General features: G+C 46.1%; 1 protein-coding gene across 5 annotated transcripts in view; it reads left to right on the forward strand.

Annotated features, from left to right (window-relative positions):
• Window positions 1-17,492, forward strand: part of Gsap (gamma-secretase activating protein) — a 74,834-nt gene that overhangs the window by 42,866 nt on the left and 14,476 nt on the right. For all 5 annotated transcript variants that reach the window (XM_033756597.1, XM_033756595.1, XM_033756596.1 and 2 more), the window contains 6 exons: window positions 2,949-3,002; window positions 9,776-9,904; window positions 10,607-10,665; window positions 11,337-11,368; window positions 12,817-12,878; window positions 16,336-16,431. In XM_033756597.1, coding sequence (XP_033612488.1) covers window positions 2,949-3,002; window positions 9,776-9,904; window positions 10,607-10,665; window positions 11,337-11,368; window positions 12,817-12,878; window positions 16,336-16,431 — 432 coding nt within the window. The remainder of the gene's footprint in view (window positions 1-2,948; window positions 3,003-9,775; window positions 9,905-10,606; window positions 10,666-11,336; window positions 11,369-12,816; window positions 12,879-16,335; window positions 16,432-17,492) is intronic.

Genomic DNA, 17,492 nt, shown 5'->3' on the forward strand with positions numbered 1-17,492 from the left:
AAAAATTGAGCCTCCCTAATCTGAAAATCTGAAATCTGAATGTTCTAAAATGTGAAACTTTTTGGGCACCAACATGGTGCCTCGAGTGGAAAATTCCACGCCTGATCTCGCCACACCACACTCAAGAGCAGAGGGTAGGGCTATACCGGGGCTCTTCCCAATTCAAGAGGATGGTGCACTAAAGGGAGTGTGTAAAGTCACCTTCAGGCTATGTGGGCAAGGTCTGCCTGAAACAAATCAATTTTATTCTTAGATTTAGGTCCTGTCCCTAAGGTATCTCACCACATATGTGCAAATATTCCAAAATCTGAAAAATAAACCCCGAATCTGAAACACTTGGGAGGAGAAGCTAAACCAGTTGTTTATCCTTGCTATTGGCTGGAAGTATTGGTATAAAGCGGAAAGACCGAAGGAGAAGGTACAGGAAGTTGTTATTCTTTCCTACCAGGAAGAACTAAACCTCTTTCATGGGATTTTCATGAAACAAAATTTTTATTTTTGTTTTTATATTGACGAGAGTGAATTAAAGTATTAGTTATTATTGTTGGTACTGAGGATCGAACTTGGGACCTTGCGCTTATGAGGCAGGCAGCGGACTACTGAGCTAAGTCCCTGGTCCCCTTAGTTTTACATAAATAAGAAACAGGTGGACCAGTATAGTCACACTTAGTAGATTAGGACATTCATGACCCCCTTTCCAGCCTCATACGTAATAAGAACTTCAAAATCGATGAAAGTCAGCAATCTTGTCAGGCTCGCTCCATCTCACCTTTTATATTTGTCCCTCTGAATTCCTTCCTCTTAAAATAGAAGAGCTGAGCTAAAATACTGTGTTTTTCTCTTGAATTTGGTGTGGTAAACTGAGCTTTGCTGGATTAGCAAGGGAAAAATGCAAAGTTTGTGCCTGAAAAAGATTCTTCGTTATCTTTTTTTCCATTCAGATATTGGAAATATGTGCTTAAGTCTCCAGATAGAAGTTGTATCAAAACCAAACTTAGTTCAGGAAATTTAATTTAGGTATTACAGGCATGGGAAACTATGCAGTAGGGTAAATTGTGACTGTTGTGTGTTTAGACTGTGTCTACATACAGTTCTTTAAAAAGACCCAGCAAATGCATTTGGTTAATTTCTCAATTTTCGGTGTGTTGGAGCAGTGTCTCTCGGAGTCTCCTTCCTGGTCTCCTCCCAGCAGAGTTACCACGATGAAAATCACCGTAGGATTGCAGAGGAGAGACCTGGGCTTGTTCCTTGTGAGGTGCCCACGTTTCTCTTTGAGAGCACACTGGTGAACGCGGTGCAGACTCTGTGGTTATGCGGCAGGAAGTCTGCAGGTTTCACCACACTGGGCTCCGGAAACGTGCATCTCAGCTGCCTTCCCTCAGCACCCGCTGCCTCTCTGTCCTGTGCTCAGTGACCAGGGTCCCGTGAGTGATGGGGCGCTAGGTGGATGTTATGTGAGGGCATTATCCTCACAGGCAGGCTTCACGTTTGCCTTTCTGGGGTACGGGAGCCACTGTGAACACACGAAATGACACCAGGAAGTCCCGTGTGGAGAACAGTGTCAGAAACCCACATGTGTAACCTCCACCTACCAGGCCTAGTCTGGGGTTTACCATGTTACTTTAAAACTTCTTGAGGTTGGAATAGGTTACCTAAAAGGCCTCTTTAATTCTGAAGTTCTGTGACTTTATACCCTCTTTAGAAATGATATGAATCATTTACTTTTCCCTTCTCCAATCCACCATCTCTTCCACCTTAATCTAAAAACTTCCCACAGTGGAGAAACACTCAGTACACACTTCCAAATGGGAAATAACTGGTTTGGGTTTTTTAAAAAGATTCTGGAAAATATGGTGCCCTCACGCCTAGACAATCTTGAACTGTGCTTTGGAAACAGCGATACCTGTTTTAAAATGCCAGTCTTGCTTTAAAAATGCCTTCCCACCCTCCAGCTGTAGGACTGTTTGTGGTGTCCCTTGCCCTTGTGTCCGATGGGAGCAGCACACAGGTTCTTATCAAGGGTTTCTGCTGTCACATGGAAAACTCAGTTGCTCAAATGTTCTGAAATTTTTTTCTGTTGCTATGATGCCACCCCCCAGATACTTTGTGTCAGCAAAAGCCAGGTCATTTGAACTCTAAAGAAAGCCCAATTCCTATGTTTAGATAGCACTTCCTAAATTATTTCTCATATAGCATTTGCTTGAATTGACCGGATGAAAAGCTGATTATATAGTCAGCGCAGAGACACTGTTTGAAAGTACCAGTGAGAGCAGGGCAGTTCTGACGTGGAGCATTTGAAGTTTCTGTGAGTGCTCACCGGCCACACAGCATTTTGGCTTGGCTGTGGCACAAGTACTGCAGGAACATTATGGGGAAAGGGCTGGGGATTTAGCTCAGTGGTGCTGCCGCCTCCCTTGCAAGCACAAGGTCCCGAGTTCAATTCCCAGTACCAAAGAAACATTACAGAGAGCTCTTCTCTCCAAAACCCTGCCGGACATTTTGATGAGAAAAGTTTCTATTTAAGTTACATAGCAACCCTATTAGCTCCTTCTCATGAAGCATGGGCGGGCTGCACTGCTTGTAAGGGAAAGAGCGGAGGGCAAATTCGGGTGAGGGAACATCGCCTGTTCATGATCACGTTAGATGGAATTAGATGCAAATGGATTTGCCTTATTTGTTCTTAAAAGAATACAATGTTCACTCCAAATTTTTTCATCGTAATCTTTTCTGTTCCTTTCCAGACCCTGTCAACTATTATTTAAAGAATATTTCCCTTTTCAAGGATGAGATAGGCTCTGCTATTTATATACGCCACATTTATTTAAAGGCGAAGTTAGAGACTGGAAGCTGTCTTTAGCTCCTGTATACATAGAAAACGCTTCCTGAAGGCTGGAACGTGTGGCCGTTGATATGCTGAGCTGTTGTGTGTTTTGCTCCCCGCCCCACAGGAAATTCCTGGAATAACCCTTGTGACAGAAGAGATCCCCCTGCCTCTGATGAAGGTAAATGGCTTACAGTGAGAGGGAGGCACAGTCTCCTGTGACTAAGCCCCTGCTGCCCCCAGTGGTTCCGACGGTGACTTCAGGCTGCTGTAGGGGGCCGAGTGGGCCCTGGAGATGATGTCACAGCAGTCTTAGGAATGCTCTGTGAAGAGAGACGTTCCTAAAGATAGGAGAAAATTACAGGGCTCAACCAAAACTGGGTCCAACTAATACTTGTCACTGTGCCTCAAAGCAGTACTGCAGGAGTTGCTGTGCGTTCTTTTCAGAAAGCCGGGGAGACTTATCACTTCACCTTGTCACACCCTCAGGATGTGCACAGACACAGTCTCCAGCCTTAAAACCATTAAGTCCCCCAGATCAGGACCCTCTCATTTCTTGCTGGTTCTGAGAACAGGTTCTCTCTCTGGAGTGGCCAGCATGGCTTGAGGGGCTGTGTGGGCTCAGTTAACGGCTTTGCACCTCCTTCCTGCACACTAAGCTGGGCTATTAGAGTCTGTGCAGTCTGCGGTTTCAGAAGCACAATAGAGGGTGGGGTGGGGAAAGCAGAGATGCGTAGGCAGATAGTTAAGACCTGGGGAAGTCTTTCAGCAGTTTTCTTGAAGCCGCTCTGTTGTTCTTGGGCCTCATAGTGTGGTGATGATCACAGCTGGCCTGGACTGGGAAACGGCGCCCGGCAGCAGTAGCTCAGGGGGCTGCTGCCTTTGATTTGCATTTGATTCTTTTGGATCCTAAGGCTGTACTTTCAGGGATCATTTCTATAGTTGGTGACTCTTTTGGATCCTGAAGGGCAGGGCGATGGGGAAGGCTGGGTGTCTGAGGTCAAGGTGATGCCCAGGGGTGCGAGAGGGCTGGCTCAGGGCTGGGGGTTTATGAGCTGCCAGTCTGTGGTGTTTTTTTGTAACTACCAGAATGAACTAAGCCATATGTGAACACATGGGGGTGGAATAAGCCATTTAAATTAGAAGACTGTCACATGAAAGACAGGACTTCCTCTCTTTATAAATTGTTCTTAAAATAATTTAAAACTATTGAAAAGACCCATGCTTCAAATGAAACATCAACAAGAGGGGCTTTCCTAAGAACAGTTTTATCCCTTTGTGAACAGTGACTTGCTCTAGGGAAGCAGCAACTTTCATAAAAGGTTAAAAATTGTTCTTGATTTTATAGTGAGAACAGAAAGCATTAAAATCAGCCACAGGAGGTATGCAGAGATTTTTAAAAAAGAAAACAATAACTTACTCAAATATGAAAGAAAGAGCATACTACAAGTGGAGAAATTGGTAAAAACTACCCCAAGTATTTTTTAAAATCAGGTATCTTTAGCACATTTAATCACTGTTTAGAAATTACCAAGAACCTGCCCCAGAGATTGGTTAAACCGTAAGGTCTTTAACACCTGGGGTGTGGGAGCACTGCTAGGAGTGTCTGTTAGGGTCATTATATGTTGCTTCTCTTAAAGTTTGGAAACTTTTATTTGGGCAGAACTTGAGTATGATTAATTACTTAAGGGGAACTACAACAGACACAACACTGTATTTTCCTTCATCCTCCTCAGTAAAGACAGATAATATCACTTAAATCAAAGATTTGTTTGGAATACAAAGTATCAGCACAGTCTGTAATGCAACAGCTTACACTGTTTAACAATTAGTTGTTAGAATGAAGTAGCACTGTTGGAAATACCAGTTGGTTTCCTAGGGTTGTGGCTCGTGCCTAGAAGTCCCTTCAGACCTCCTGCTGTCTTAGGCTGGGCTTTTTCAGAGGTGGCTGGATCTAGACTGTGTGATTGACTCAGGGTGCAGTGCTAGGCCCTAGGGCGCTATTAAAGGCCGTCAGTGTTACCCACCCTAAGTAGTCTGAATAAGATAAAAGGGACAGAAAGACACTGTTAAGGTCCACTGTTGCTTTGCCACCTTCTGTGCTCTCCTTGAACTGTTTCTCCTGCCACACCACCCTGCCTTGGAGCCAGCCAATTACGGACTAAAACCTCTGCAAACTGCCAGCCAAATAAACCTTTCCTCCCTTAACTTTGGATGTCAGGGATTTTGCCTCAGCAATGAGCAAAGTAACTAAGACAGTGAGAGATAATTGATTTTTCCCAAAGTTCCGCTTTCACCTGTTTTGGGGAGTTTACAGTAAGCTCATTTAACATTGTAAGCCAGTATTTTACAGTGCTGCAAAGAAACATTCCTCCTTAGGAGCAGAGGCTCGGCCCTGTGCTCTATAGAGCTGGGCTGCTGTCCATCTACTTCCTTGCTGATGCCTGCAGGACCGAGGACTTGTGCTTTTGTCCCTCTGGGACCCACTGTGAGGCTATGCTGTTCCTCTTCATAGTTAGTGGTGGTGTGTGTAGTTTTTAAGGCCAAGAATTGGCTCTCAGTGCACAGGCCCCAAGAAAGCCAGCGCCTTCAGCCTGCAGCTTGCACTTAGCCGGCCAGCAATGCCGTCCCATGAGAACATTAGCTTCTAGCATCCTGACGTGACTTTGAGTGATTTTTTTCACGACTGAATTCTGCTGTGCTTCAGTGTAGACTGCGAGGGGACACGGAAACAAGGACACAAGGGGACGTGTGTAGGGGGTGCAGCGAGGTATGGGCCACACCTCCTGCACCCACCACAGTGGGATGGATAGACCTGTGCACTGCGTGTTGCGCCCTTGTGCAACATGGTGAAACGCTGTGATTACAGAGAACAGGATCACAGCCCAGCCATGTGTGTGCCGGTACCAAGCAGACACGTGAGTCTTCTCATTTACTTACTAAGATTGGATTCGTGTTATTCTGTAAAGTAAGTTAAATCATTTTGTTCCTTACACACGTCACCTAGGTGGTGGTTCTTATATATGGCCCGACAATTCCTCTTCATTCAGCGTGACTCCAGCAAGCCAGAAGTTTACAACCATATTTAGTGATTAGTTGTGAAAATCCAGGTCATTAAAAGATGGCTAATAGAACCACCAGCTGGGCAAGAGAGACTTTTTCTGCTAGCTGGTGGGAGAGGAGGAGGAAATCGATCTATATTCAGACCTTGAATCTGTAGCATTTGAGTCTCAGGAATGCTGGTTGTTTGTTCTGTGCAGCACATGCTGTTTGGAGTCTTATTTAGCTCACTGGTTTAGTGTCCACATTGTCTGTCTGCCAGTCTCTTTCTGGCACAGGGGAATACAATCAAGATCTTTGCACTGAGCTACATCCTCAGACCTTTAAAAAATTGGGACAGGGTCTAAGTAGCTAAAGTGAACTAGGCTTGAATTTGAATTCCCCCTGCCTCAGCCTCCCAAGGTGTCAGGATTACAGGCAGTGCCACCCCGCCCAGCACATAGAAGTTTTCTGTTTTATTCAGTCTATGCTAGAGTTAGTGGTTATAGTGTTGCTCTGGGCTGTAAATAAAAGCGGATATAAACATGGGCTCTGTGGAGGAGCTGGACTAGATGGAATGCTTTCACTCTGCTGGGTGGGTCCTGGCATCCAGAGTAAGAGTTCGCTCTGAGCTGCCACCTCCCCTCAGATTACTCAGAAGTAGGATCCAAGCCAGAAGACCTTTTAGAAATGAGAGGCAGATGTTTATTCCTGACCATGATTTTCAGATGAGCCAGTGGCACAGGGCTTCGGGTTCTGTCTTGTGTCCATGGATCAGTTGGCTATCCAAGGTAGAAATGGGAGAACGGTCCCTTTCTTCAGTTAATATTTGTGGTGGGCTGCATTTGGCAGTTGTTTCCATCATCCCGAGAGACAGAATGAGATCATTTCTCAAGAAGAGATGAGGATAATTCTCCTTTCCGGAGAAAAAGCTCACGTGCCCCTTTGTGCAGGAAAATGCTCCTGGGTCACCCCTCGAGGAGCTGATTGTCCCTAACTGTAGGAAGCCACCTACAAGGTGAGCTCAGACCTGACCAAGGGGTGATGAAGATGAAAATTAAGAGACACAGAAACAAGTTAAAATCTGGGGGCCAGCGGGTTCGTGTCTCCCCACCTGGGCTTTATTCACCCAGACACGGGCACGAGCATTAGAGTTCCACAGAATTCATCTGCGTCCCACCCTCCGGTGCTTCTCCAGGTAAACAACTTAGGCTCCGATGTTTCTGCTTCTCCCTGCAGTGTGTCAGCGCACGCGCTCGCCTGCCCTTTCTCCTCAGTGCTCACCGAGGAGGCCGGGAAGCTTCATTCTCCCCGTCTGATCTCCCCGCCTGATCCCAGTTTTCCAGGAGGAGCTAGGTCCAGAGAATTTTTTCCTTAGAAAGTGTACTCTTTTCAGTTACCTGGTGACACGCTCCCTGGGCTGGTGGCCTTCAGTCTGTGTAGTCATTGCTGGGAGCGGCATCTGTTGCTCCCAGGTCTCCTTGAGCAGAGCTGAGGGGACATGCCTGGGTGGGCAGGGCCTGCTTCTCTCCCTTCCTCCCCTTCATCTAGGCCACGATATCTAAAATTCCATGTGGAAGCCACGTTAACTCTCTGGGATGAGTACTGGTGTCCCCTTGGCCTTAGGGACCCCTCAGAGCTGGGCCCTGACCTCTTCACTGCACCCTGTTTCTAAACCATCACAGGCCCTGGGGGAGCCGGATCTCCACAGTCCCATTGACAGAGGTTGGCTTACGCAGGAGGGTGACCACAGTTTCTTGGATTTGCTCAAGCAGATTGTCAGCCCTGCTGAACACAAAGATCAGGCAAGGAAAAGAAAACTCCCAAGGCTCAGGCCACACTGCAAACCAAGTAAATTTCAGGGTGGTGGACTTGGGAGTTTCTACTGGGCCCTGCAGCTGGGAGTTGTGTGCTGCAGATCACAGAGAATAAGCATTGTTGGCGATTGCTCTGTTGTCTCCAATGCTTTGCCTGTGACCTAAACCCAGCATCCACGTTTTGGTCTCTCAGGCTTTGCTCACACTGTGAGCCGCACCCGGAAATCCTCTTCTTACCTGTCACTCACTGAAATCCATGTCTGTCCCCTGGGCCACCTCTATTCCTAGAAGACGCCATAGGCATTTTAATAGGCTAGTGACTCCCTGAAAGATCCATTGGTACACAGGGAACGTTTCTGGGGCTCTGGATAGCAGCGTTTCTTACTTCAATGTAAGTTTTAATTTTTACCTTGTTATAAATTCAGGGCCTCTTCTAATTCAGTGGGTTTGAACTGCATTAGGCCATGAAGTCCTTTGAAAATCTGGTAAAAGCTGTAGATTCTGTCCCCAGGGGAGGCTCATATGATGACACCCTCCATGTCCGGATAGCAGCAAGCCCCCAGCCCTCTGGAGCCTGCTGTGGAGTCGTAGGAAGTCTGCTTTCTGCCTTTCTCAGCTGATGAAGGTTGTGAGGAGAGGTCTTTAAATGGAGGAGAGGGGAGATGGGAGGTAGTTTGGGAGGATTTTTCTTAGGAGTCATAGTGTGAATGGGGTTCTCTTGACAGGATTTGTCCAGAGAGGATCAGGCCAGACAACAGATAGATCTTCCCTTATGCTGCCCAGGCCAGGAGTTAGGACTATGGAGGTGGAACCGCTGAGATGTGTGGCCAAGTGGCCACTAGATGGCACCACAACCCCAACTACGGTTTCCAGCCCTGGTAGCCCAGAGTGCGCCCCTGTGGGACCCCAGGAAGTTGTGGGGATTTCAGGTCAGGGATGTGATCCGGCCAAATGTCTGCAGGGTCTGTATCATGTACCTTTTTCCTGTACAAGGAAGAAACAAAGGGCGAATAGAGCTCCATTCATTCTAAATAAGTACTGCTAATAATTTTAAAGAATTGAGCAAGGATAAGTCAAGAGGGGAGCTGGGCCCAAGGCCGTTTTCCATTTCCTCTAGAAACCACACTGCCTTAGCTCTGGAGATTCCACAACTGCCCAGTGCGGTTCCTGCTTCATTGATTAGTCATTCCTGTCCCCAAAGAAGGGGCGTAGGGTGGTGGGCATTTTAGGGTTCGAAAACAACAAATTTTAAAACATCACAACTCACTTTACTGATATGCTAAACTTGGGTTCAAGCCAAAGTAGTCACTTTTTCCAATAAAAAATTGAACAGCACGCTGTTATTTAACATTAGAGCACTTTTCTTAAATGTATATTTTATTTACATTCTTTCATTTTCTTGAAATTCAGCCAAGCCCATCACCACCACGGGCAGTAGGTTGCTGCGTTTTATGACGACCCATGACATGAGTCAAGTCCTTTATAAACACAAGCTTTGGCAAGAAAGAGTGCATCATAACTCCATCTTCCTTGATTGGGAAACTGATGTGTGTCTGTACTTATCCCTCAACATTAAACACACTGGCACCTGCCTTTTGTTACGCACCAGTCAGATGCGCACAGTCTTGCCTCACGGTAGTGCAGTGATGAGCAGTCCAAACCCTGGAAGGCCAGCTGATTCTGTGTGGGAGTATTGGACGGCTGACCGTGGGGTCTGTTCATGTCATCCTCTTTGTGATTCCTGTAGTTTTGCTTTGTACTGGGGATGGATGCTTGTGAGGCAGGCGGTGGAACCACTGAGCTAAATCCCCAGCCCACGATTCCTGTAGTTTGAAAAACATACACTTGGAAGTCGTAAGCAAGCTCAGCAGGAAAGTAAGCTTGCTCTCCTCCCGTGGGTGTCCTCGGACTGGCCACGGCACTGTGGACGCCACCTAAGTCAGGACCACGCGTCCCTGGCGGGGGGCTTCCTGCTAAGCCTCCCCAGAGACGTCCTGTTGATCGGGGGGGAGAGCAGTGGTTGCTCTGTTCCAAAGGGGTGAAGGGAGGCTGCGGGTCGGGGCTGCTGCTCCAGCCGCCCATGGTCTTGTGCCTCCAGGTCCGCAGCTTGCAGGGCTACTGGGAAAAGCTGAACTCCAACCTAGAGCACGTCAAGTACGCCATGCCGCCCTCGCGCTACACCAATGGCGTGGTCTGGAGGGAGTGGCACAACCTGGTCTCTGAGGAGGTAGGCGGGGTGCTGGGGACAGCCTGGTCACCGTGCTTCCCGGTGCTGCAGTGTCTGAGGTCACCACTTGTCTCCCAGGAGCCTCAGGGGTGCCACCAGGCCCCCCAGCTCAGAGCAGTGAAGGGGACACTCAGCAAGGCCACGGTGTTACTGTCCATGTCACAGGCGAGCGCTGTGTCCCCCCGCATGGTTAAAAACTGATTTAAAAGAAACCCAGATGTTCCCAAAAGAGTGGAGGTCGGGGAGGAGGTGTCGAGTCTGACACAGGGGCGCCGGGGAGATCTGTGGAGGCTGGGAGAGTCCTGGTTTGTGCTACATCGTGGGACAGGAAGCTCCACACTGCAAAGATGACACAACCACACACACACACACGCCAGTGTCAACTTCCTGAGGCGATACTTCAGTCCAGCTGTGTGAGATACACACCCTGGGGGAGGCGGGTGCCGGGACGCGGGGTCTCTAGCATTGTGTATAGCAGGGGTTGTTGTAAATAATCAACTTGTAACTTCTGCGAGTACGCTTTTGCTTTAGAATAAAACATTCACTTTTTTTTTTTGTAGTAGCGTCCAGGTCTTCTGATGACCTGGAAAGTGTATCTTTTCTTTCTGAGACTCTTAGCTGTGTTGCATTGTGTCCTCGATAAACAAAAAGCCACCCACAAAACTGTCCTGTTTCTCCACCCTGCCGTGTTCTCACTCCTAGGAAGCGGGGAAGAGGAGGTCCACAGCGTACATGAGAAACATCCTTCACAACGCAGTAAAGTAAGCAGAACGAGGGCTCTCGGGTCGGTGAGATGCTTTCCTTCGACCCTGTTGGCTTCTTTTGCAGCAGCCGCTTACTTGGGCTGCAAGGTGGGCTGTAGCTCCTGAGTGCAGCTGCTTGGGCCCTGTTCTAGATTTGTTCTAGTGGGAAAATCTCGTGTGTGAAGCCTTCCAGACTTGTGCCCAGGGGTGGAGGATTTATAATGAGCACTTCTTAGGGCACGGACAGGCAGCAGGTTGAGTAGACCGGGACAGAACAGTCGGTGGACTGGCGAGCCTGCTCTTGTTTTGAAATCATATTTGGGCGATGAGTCCCAGCAGAGTGCAGCAGAGCAGGCCGCACTCCAAGCTCTGCTCTATTTCCTGCCCTCATTATCTGCAATAACTGAGAATGCGATTGTTCTAAATTGTTGCCCTTGTTGGCACTAACGGGTTCTAAGATTTTATGATTGCTTAAGGTGGCTTTTGCTACATTAATTAAAGTTTTTGAGGTTTTCTGGAAGCCCAACAGCAGTTTCTACAGTGATTTTATGTTTTTTTTCTTTTAAGGAGGATATCTTTGCATAGTGTTGTAGCTTCATTAAAAACAAACAAAACAACAAAACAAAGCAAAAAAAAAAAACAGAAAAACAATGCTAGCTGTGTGAATAACATTGCTAATTTCTTTCTAGGGTGATTTCTGATGTCGAAGCAAGGCATTTGGGTAAGAGAAGACCTGTTATAAAGTCCGTTTTCAGTGTTCTGTTTGTAACACTGTTCTCCCTGCCTCTGTGGGTTGGCAAGGATGTCACTTGCAGTGGTGTAATGAAGGCAGTGCCATTTAATATCTCCTTGTTCCACTGACCACAAAGCCATTTCCACGGCTGTCCTGGCACCGGCCTTCCGGGACAGCTGCTAGATGTGCTTAGTCCCTGGGAGTTGGCCCTGGCTTTCCTGGCTCGTCCTCTGGGGCTGTGTGACTCACATGCCCTCTGGCTGTGCCCGAAGTTCCCCTGGCACAGGGCTGCTGCTCTCCGGCTGTCTCATCACACAGGCCCTTTGACTTGTGTGTGCTGTTACTTTGGTTAACACTTGGCTTGCACCGGGCTGGGTCCTGGCGGTGCCACCATGAGGCGCCTCTAGGGGAGCAGGGAAGTTCTGGGGGAAGAGCTGGGCGCAGGAGCCAGGGAGAAGTGGGCTCTGGTCCAGAGCTATCTGACTGTCCCATGTGCTGCTGGGCAGCTTGGCCACCCCAGGGCTGCAGAGTGGGGAAAAGGGGCAAGGGGTCCGTGCGGGAGCAGCTAGCACAGGTGAGTGCACACGGGGTGCCATGTGAGGGAGAAGCAGGAACACATCATTTGGAAACCAAGCCACAGGTGCTGTGTCCCCTCTGGGTAAACGGTCAGAAGGTCGGGGCAGGACTAGCGTGGCAGGTTCAAGGGAAGTTGCAAGATGCCTCCCAGAGTGGGACAGATGGGTTAATCAGGCCTTGACAAATGAGGGGACTTAGCCAGGGGTAACGGGACCAAGAGCTGGGTCAGTCCAGACAGACAGTGGTTTCCATGATGCCCTTGCTTCTGTACACATTTCTGTTTCGTGGGCATGGATGCCTTAGGTGTATGTTGGGGACTGTGATGGAAGCCGACTAACTTCACTCTCCGCAGCTGTGTGCTCAGCCAGTGCACCGTGACAGTGACCTTGGTTTAACCTTCCTGTACCTTTCTATTGACCTTAGCCAGTTAGTATTAATCACCTCGGGCACGGACTGCACCCCTCAGCTGGGTGACTCCCAAAGTCGCTGAATCATTGGCTCAGAAAGCAGAAAAGAGCCAAGTAATCTGGACTCCACCAGCCTCACTAGTCCTCAGCCCCGGCCGCCTTGGGCTGAGAGGCCCAGGGCCCATCTCCAGGGAAGCACAGGTTCTTCCTCAGCTCAGAAGTCAAGGCCAGAACCTTCTGGTGCTGGGGATTGGGTTCGTCGGCTCCTTTCTGACTCAGTCTTCTCCTTTTGGTGTGACAGCTCTAACTGTGTCACCTACGCTGGGCTTGTAGGACTGGGTCATGCTGAGTTATGCAAAGTGTTATGTTTTTCCAGTGATGTAGAAGGGAAGCCTCTTGCTTCAGCACACACTCTGGAAACCGCCAGCGTGACTCTGTTCTGTTTGATTTCAGAGCCAAGGTTAACGCCTGTCCTGCAGGAGGAAGACCCCCACCAGAGGCTGCTGATGGGGCTGGTAAGCCTGTGTGCACCCTTTGGTGCTGGAGCAGGGGAAAACTTCCCCTTGATTCTCTCAACAGACAGTTGCCACCTGTGCTGCAGACTTTATGTGTCAGTGGTCAGCAACACATACGCGATGTGTGCCCTCTGGGAAGACGTAGTTAATGGAGGAGATGCATTAATCAGCTACATCAGTAAATATGATTTATGTATAATTACAAATCATTTTCAGGAGCCCATGACATTGGAAGTATTTTTTTTTAAAAGAAAATGTTTTTGTGGCCCTTGTATTTGGAGTTTAAAATCCAGTAAAATATTCTTTCTGAAGCAAGTCCAAGTGTGAAGATGACCAGAGAAATAGAAATCAAAGTAATTGAAGGGGACACTCAGTAAATAAATATGAAACCTTTTTAAAAGCACCAAGAGACATCTAGAAAGTCAAATGAAATGTTTTTAAAGACCGGCAGCGTGCAGATTTAAGAATGGGTAAACCTGTACTTTAGCTATGGCACATTTGAAAATACTGTATGGGAAAATATGTAGAAGTCCATATATATGACCTTGATAATTCTAGTTAAACAGAATTTTCTTGGCAAGTAGAGATCACAGAATTTGATCCAAGAACAAATAGAGAAGCTGGAAGCACAATATCTATGAAATAATTTGAATGAAAAGTTAAATAGCTCTAAAAAAGGCTTCAAGTTTGTTCTTTCAAATTTTAAAGGACCAGATCATCCCTGGGTACATATAGTATCTTTTTTTTTTTTTAAAGTACCAGGGATGGGAATTGAACTTGGGTCCTTGCACTCGCAAAGCAGGCAGCAAAACCACTGAGCTAAATCCCCAGTCCCATGAAGTAGCTTTTGAAAGAAGACAGAAAGCTTCTCAGTCATTTAAAAGACCCCCCAAACAGCCACAGACCCAAAATCTGGTCAAACTGATTCATAGATGTAGACATCCCAAGCTTAATTAAAATACTCTTGGTCTCTTAAAAAACACAAGGCCAAGTTCGATTTTTTCCCACTAAATGTGCAGTGAAATTTGTATTTCAAGGTCTAAGAAGAAAAGGTCATATTCCAGTCACTGAAAGAGGACAAAAGTCAAATTTCACTTCTGAAATACACTAACTCGTAGCAAGTAGTCTCTTGGTAATAGCCAACATCTCAGTGGAATGACTGCTGAAGGCTATTTTTGCTGCATTGTTCTGAAAACTGTAGCCAATGCAGTAAGAAACCAGAGGAAAGGAAGGTGTTGTCTTGCAACAGCAGCTGACCAATGGAGAGAATGTAAAATAATAAAGAGTGAATTCTTTAGAGAGTTAATAAAGAGAAGCAGAAAAGGGAATGAAGTGCAGTATTTTATTTCAAATCATGAGTGTCTAGGTTTAATAAAATTACAACCCAAAAGGTGATGAAGTAACTTGCTCTGACAAATAAGTAATTTGCTTGACAAATTAAGGGGAAGTGGGACTGGTGTTACAAGATAGCTAAATATGTGCTTATGTACAATAATAGAAACAACATGGACATGAAGATAAGCCATTAGAGTTAGGTTTAAATTTACTATTTAGTATACAGTCAGTATTAAAAAACTGGTGTGGAAAGAAAAAGTTTTAATATATCAACTGGTTAATTGTTAAGTATTTGGAAAAGAAAGTCTAGATTCTTTGTATCCCACATCACTATTTTATACAATAAACCAACAGAAATAAAAGGTAGATGAAGGAATTTAGTTTAGTATAGGTCCAGGCCTCTAATTGTACCACTCAGGTGGCTGAGACAGGATTGCTAGTTTAAGGAGTTTATTAAACTGTGTGAGAAGGCTGGGGATTTGGCTCAGTGGTTCCACTGCCTGCCTCACAAGTGCAAAGCCCCGAGTTTGGTCCCCAGTACCCCCCTCCAAAAGAGCACCAAAAAACCTGTGCAAAAGAAGATGACTGAATGAGAGGATAGTTAAATAATACTGAAATAGAGAAGACCTTTACAAGATACTATTGAATATCGACAGGAAAAGATGCGATTGAATAAAAACTTCAACCTAGAAAAAGTGATAAGTTTGGAAATAAATTACACCAAATGTGTCAAATGATTGGCATCTGGTATATAAAGTTTATGAATCAGTAGGAAAATAACACAGCAGGAGGGGAATGTACAGAAAGGCATTGATCAATCTGTTTCCCCACAGAAATGGTCAGTCTAGGGTGGGAGGAGCAGAAAAATGCTTGGCGTAACCATTGTCAATGACAAACAGCACAAGTGGCTTTTTGGACTATCAAATTGGCAGAGATTCAAAAATCTCATTACAAAGTCTATGGTACAGGGCACTGGAGAACTCTGTGAAATGCACAGAGAAAATGAGTAGAGAGAGATACAGGGCCTTGCCGACCTTATGGGTACAGCCCAGCAAATTCCATTTCTGTGAACTGAGTCTGACAAAATAATTGGGGATGTGGCAAACAATTTCTATATATTTGTGTGGTGTTACTGACAATAGCAAAAGAAATATCCTATGTGTACTTGAAAGGAATAATTCTAGTGCTTTCATAAAATCAATACTGAGCAGTCATTAAAACTGGTCTGATAAAGAGCATTTAATGACACAAAGCAACTCACAAGAAAAAAAAGATTACAAAACATTAGAATGTGTGTGCGTATCAGAAAAAAAGGGAGTAAACCTCAAATGTTTGTGTGGATGATAGGATTATGAGTGATTTTAATTTTCATCTTATGGTTATTGTAGAAAAGAGCATGAAAAACTTCACGCTATTTCTTAGAAAAAATTAACTTAAAAAAAAAGCCAAATGAACCAGCACATGGAGGAGACTGGACCGAGATACAGCATCACTGTGTCTCGTCCCTGAGAGTCCGGGGCATTGGCAGGACTAGAAGACGTGCGTGTGTACTGTGGCCGTCGTAGGGTCCTCACAGGCTGTCTGTTGGTGCACAGATCTCTCTAGCCAGGATGGTCTAGTGCTGGCAGGACATCCAGGCCCAAAGGGCGAAGGGGAAGAGGAGGAGGAGGGGAGAAAAGCAAATGATGGTGGCGAGGGATGCTGACCATGGCCTGGGAGGCTGGTAGGAAGAGAGCCACGCAGATCCCAGCCTGCTCGAGCTGCTAGGCGCCGGGACGCAGGTCCCTACCCGAGCCTGCAGCCCCAGGAGCCGTCCTTTGACAGATCCCAAAGTGCTTCACTTCTGCTGCCACAGGCCTCTCTGGAGAGTTCTCGCCAGCACCTGAGCCTGGCTGGCAGTAGTTCCCTGGGCTTTGGGTGAATCCTATGTAGCTCCTCTTGAGGAAATGTTGGGGTCTCCTGGTTTATCCCACCAGAGAAATACGGAGAGTTGGCATCTCTGCTACGGGCTCTTGAGACCTGGCGATTTTCACACTGATAACAACCATTAACGAGGCTCTGATTCAAGCCAGTTTTGTAGGTGTGAATATGCTGGGCACGTCTAATGCCTGTTCTGTTTCAGATGGTGTCTGAGCTAAAAGACCATCTTCTGAGACACCTGCAAGGCGTAAAGAAGAAGATTATTGAGCAGATGGCTGTGGACTACACTTCCAAACTGGTTGGCTTTGCTTCCTCTCCGCATCCCCATTGCTCCCCCGCCCCCGCATGTAATTCCCAGAATGTGGGCGGTTCAGTGAGAACATTTGTGTATTTTTCAAGTCAGATTTTTGCAGATCTACCAGTATATTTGGTGCTAGATCGAGGACAGGGAAATAACAATAAACAGAGAGAAACTGGCTTTGAAATTGGTTGATTGCCCCCTTTCGCTAGTGATTTTATGCTCATGGAAGGAGAGGACAGTGCTCCTCAATAAAGAGAAAGCAGTCATTTCTGCACATATTTTTGCAGTGAACCTTGGAAGATTAGGTTTATTAGATACGATATTGATTTGCTCTTCAAGATTAAAGTTTTCTTCCTCTGTCGCAGTCCTTAGAGTTTGGTTTCGAACAATATATTTGATTCCTACGGAAAGATTTGAGCTGCATAGTTTTTACTGTGTTAGGAGAGGGTGGATATTTGCATCTATTGATATTTATGAGCAGGCCATGGAACCCTCCCTAGTAATTCTCCTCCTCAGTAGAACGGTAGTGAGAACTTACTTCATGAATGTGTTATTCATTTTCCCCATGCCGATGCTCATTTTCTCCTCACCGTCATAGTTCATATCTCACGGTCAGTGAACACACCTACCTGACACTTTTCTGTCAGTTCTACATTTCACCTTTCATTTTTTGCACAAAACTGACTATGAGATTATTTATGTTCTCAAAATAATACTCCCATAGTTGATGTTTTAGTGGTTGTTCTGGCATCATCTCAAGATGAACAGATACACACACATATATACAAAATGGAAGGAAATAATATTGCCCTAGAAGACAAGAATAATTTGTTCCAAATAAACTCTTGACCAATAGGTTATGTTTAAATCTTTATTTCCAGATTTATATTTATATGTATGGATAGTAAACTAGCCTTTCCTTGATGAACAATAGACTGTGCTTCTAGACAGAAACACTGGTAAAGCTCGAAAATCATGTGTGAACTTGCCCTGAAATACTCAATACTGTATTTTTGGGTTTTTTCTCGCTTTAATTGAGTTTATTGGTACATTTTAGG

The sequence above is a fragment of the Fukomys damarensis genome, unplaced genomic scaffold (genome assembly GCF_012274545.1).
Source record: "Fukomys damarensis isolate Sample0158 unplaced genomic scaffold, DMR_v1.0_HiC HiC_scaffold_4, whole genome shotgun sequence".
In the NCBI taxonomy this organism is placed as follows: Eukaryota; Metazoa; Chordata; class Mammalia; order Rodentia; family Bathyergidae; genus Fukomys; species Fukomys damarensis.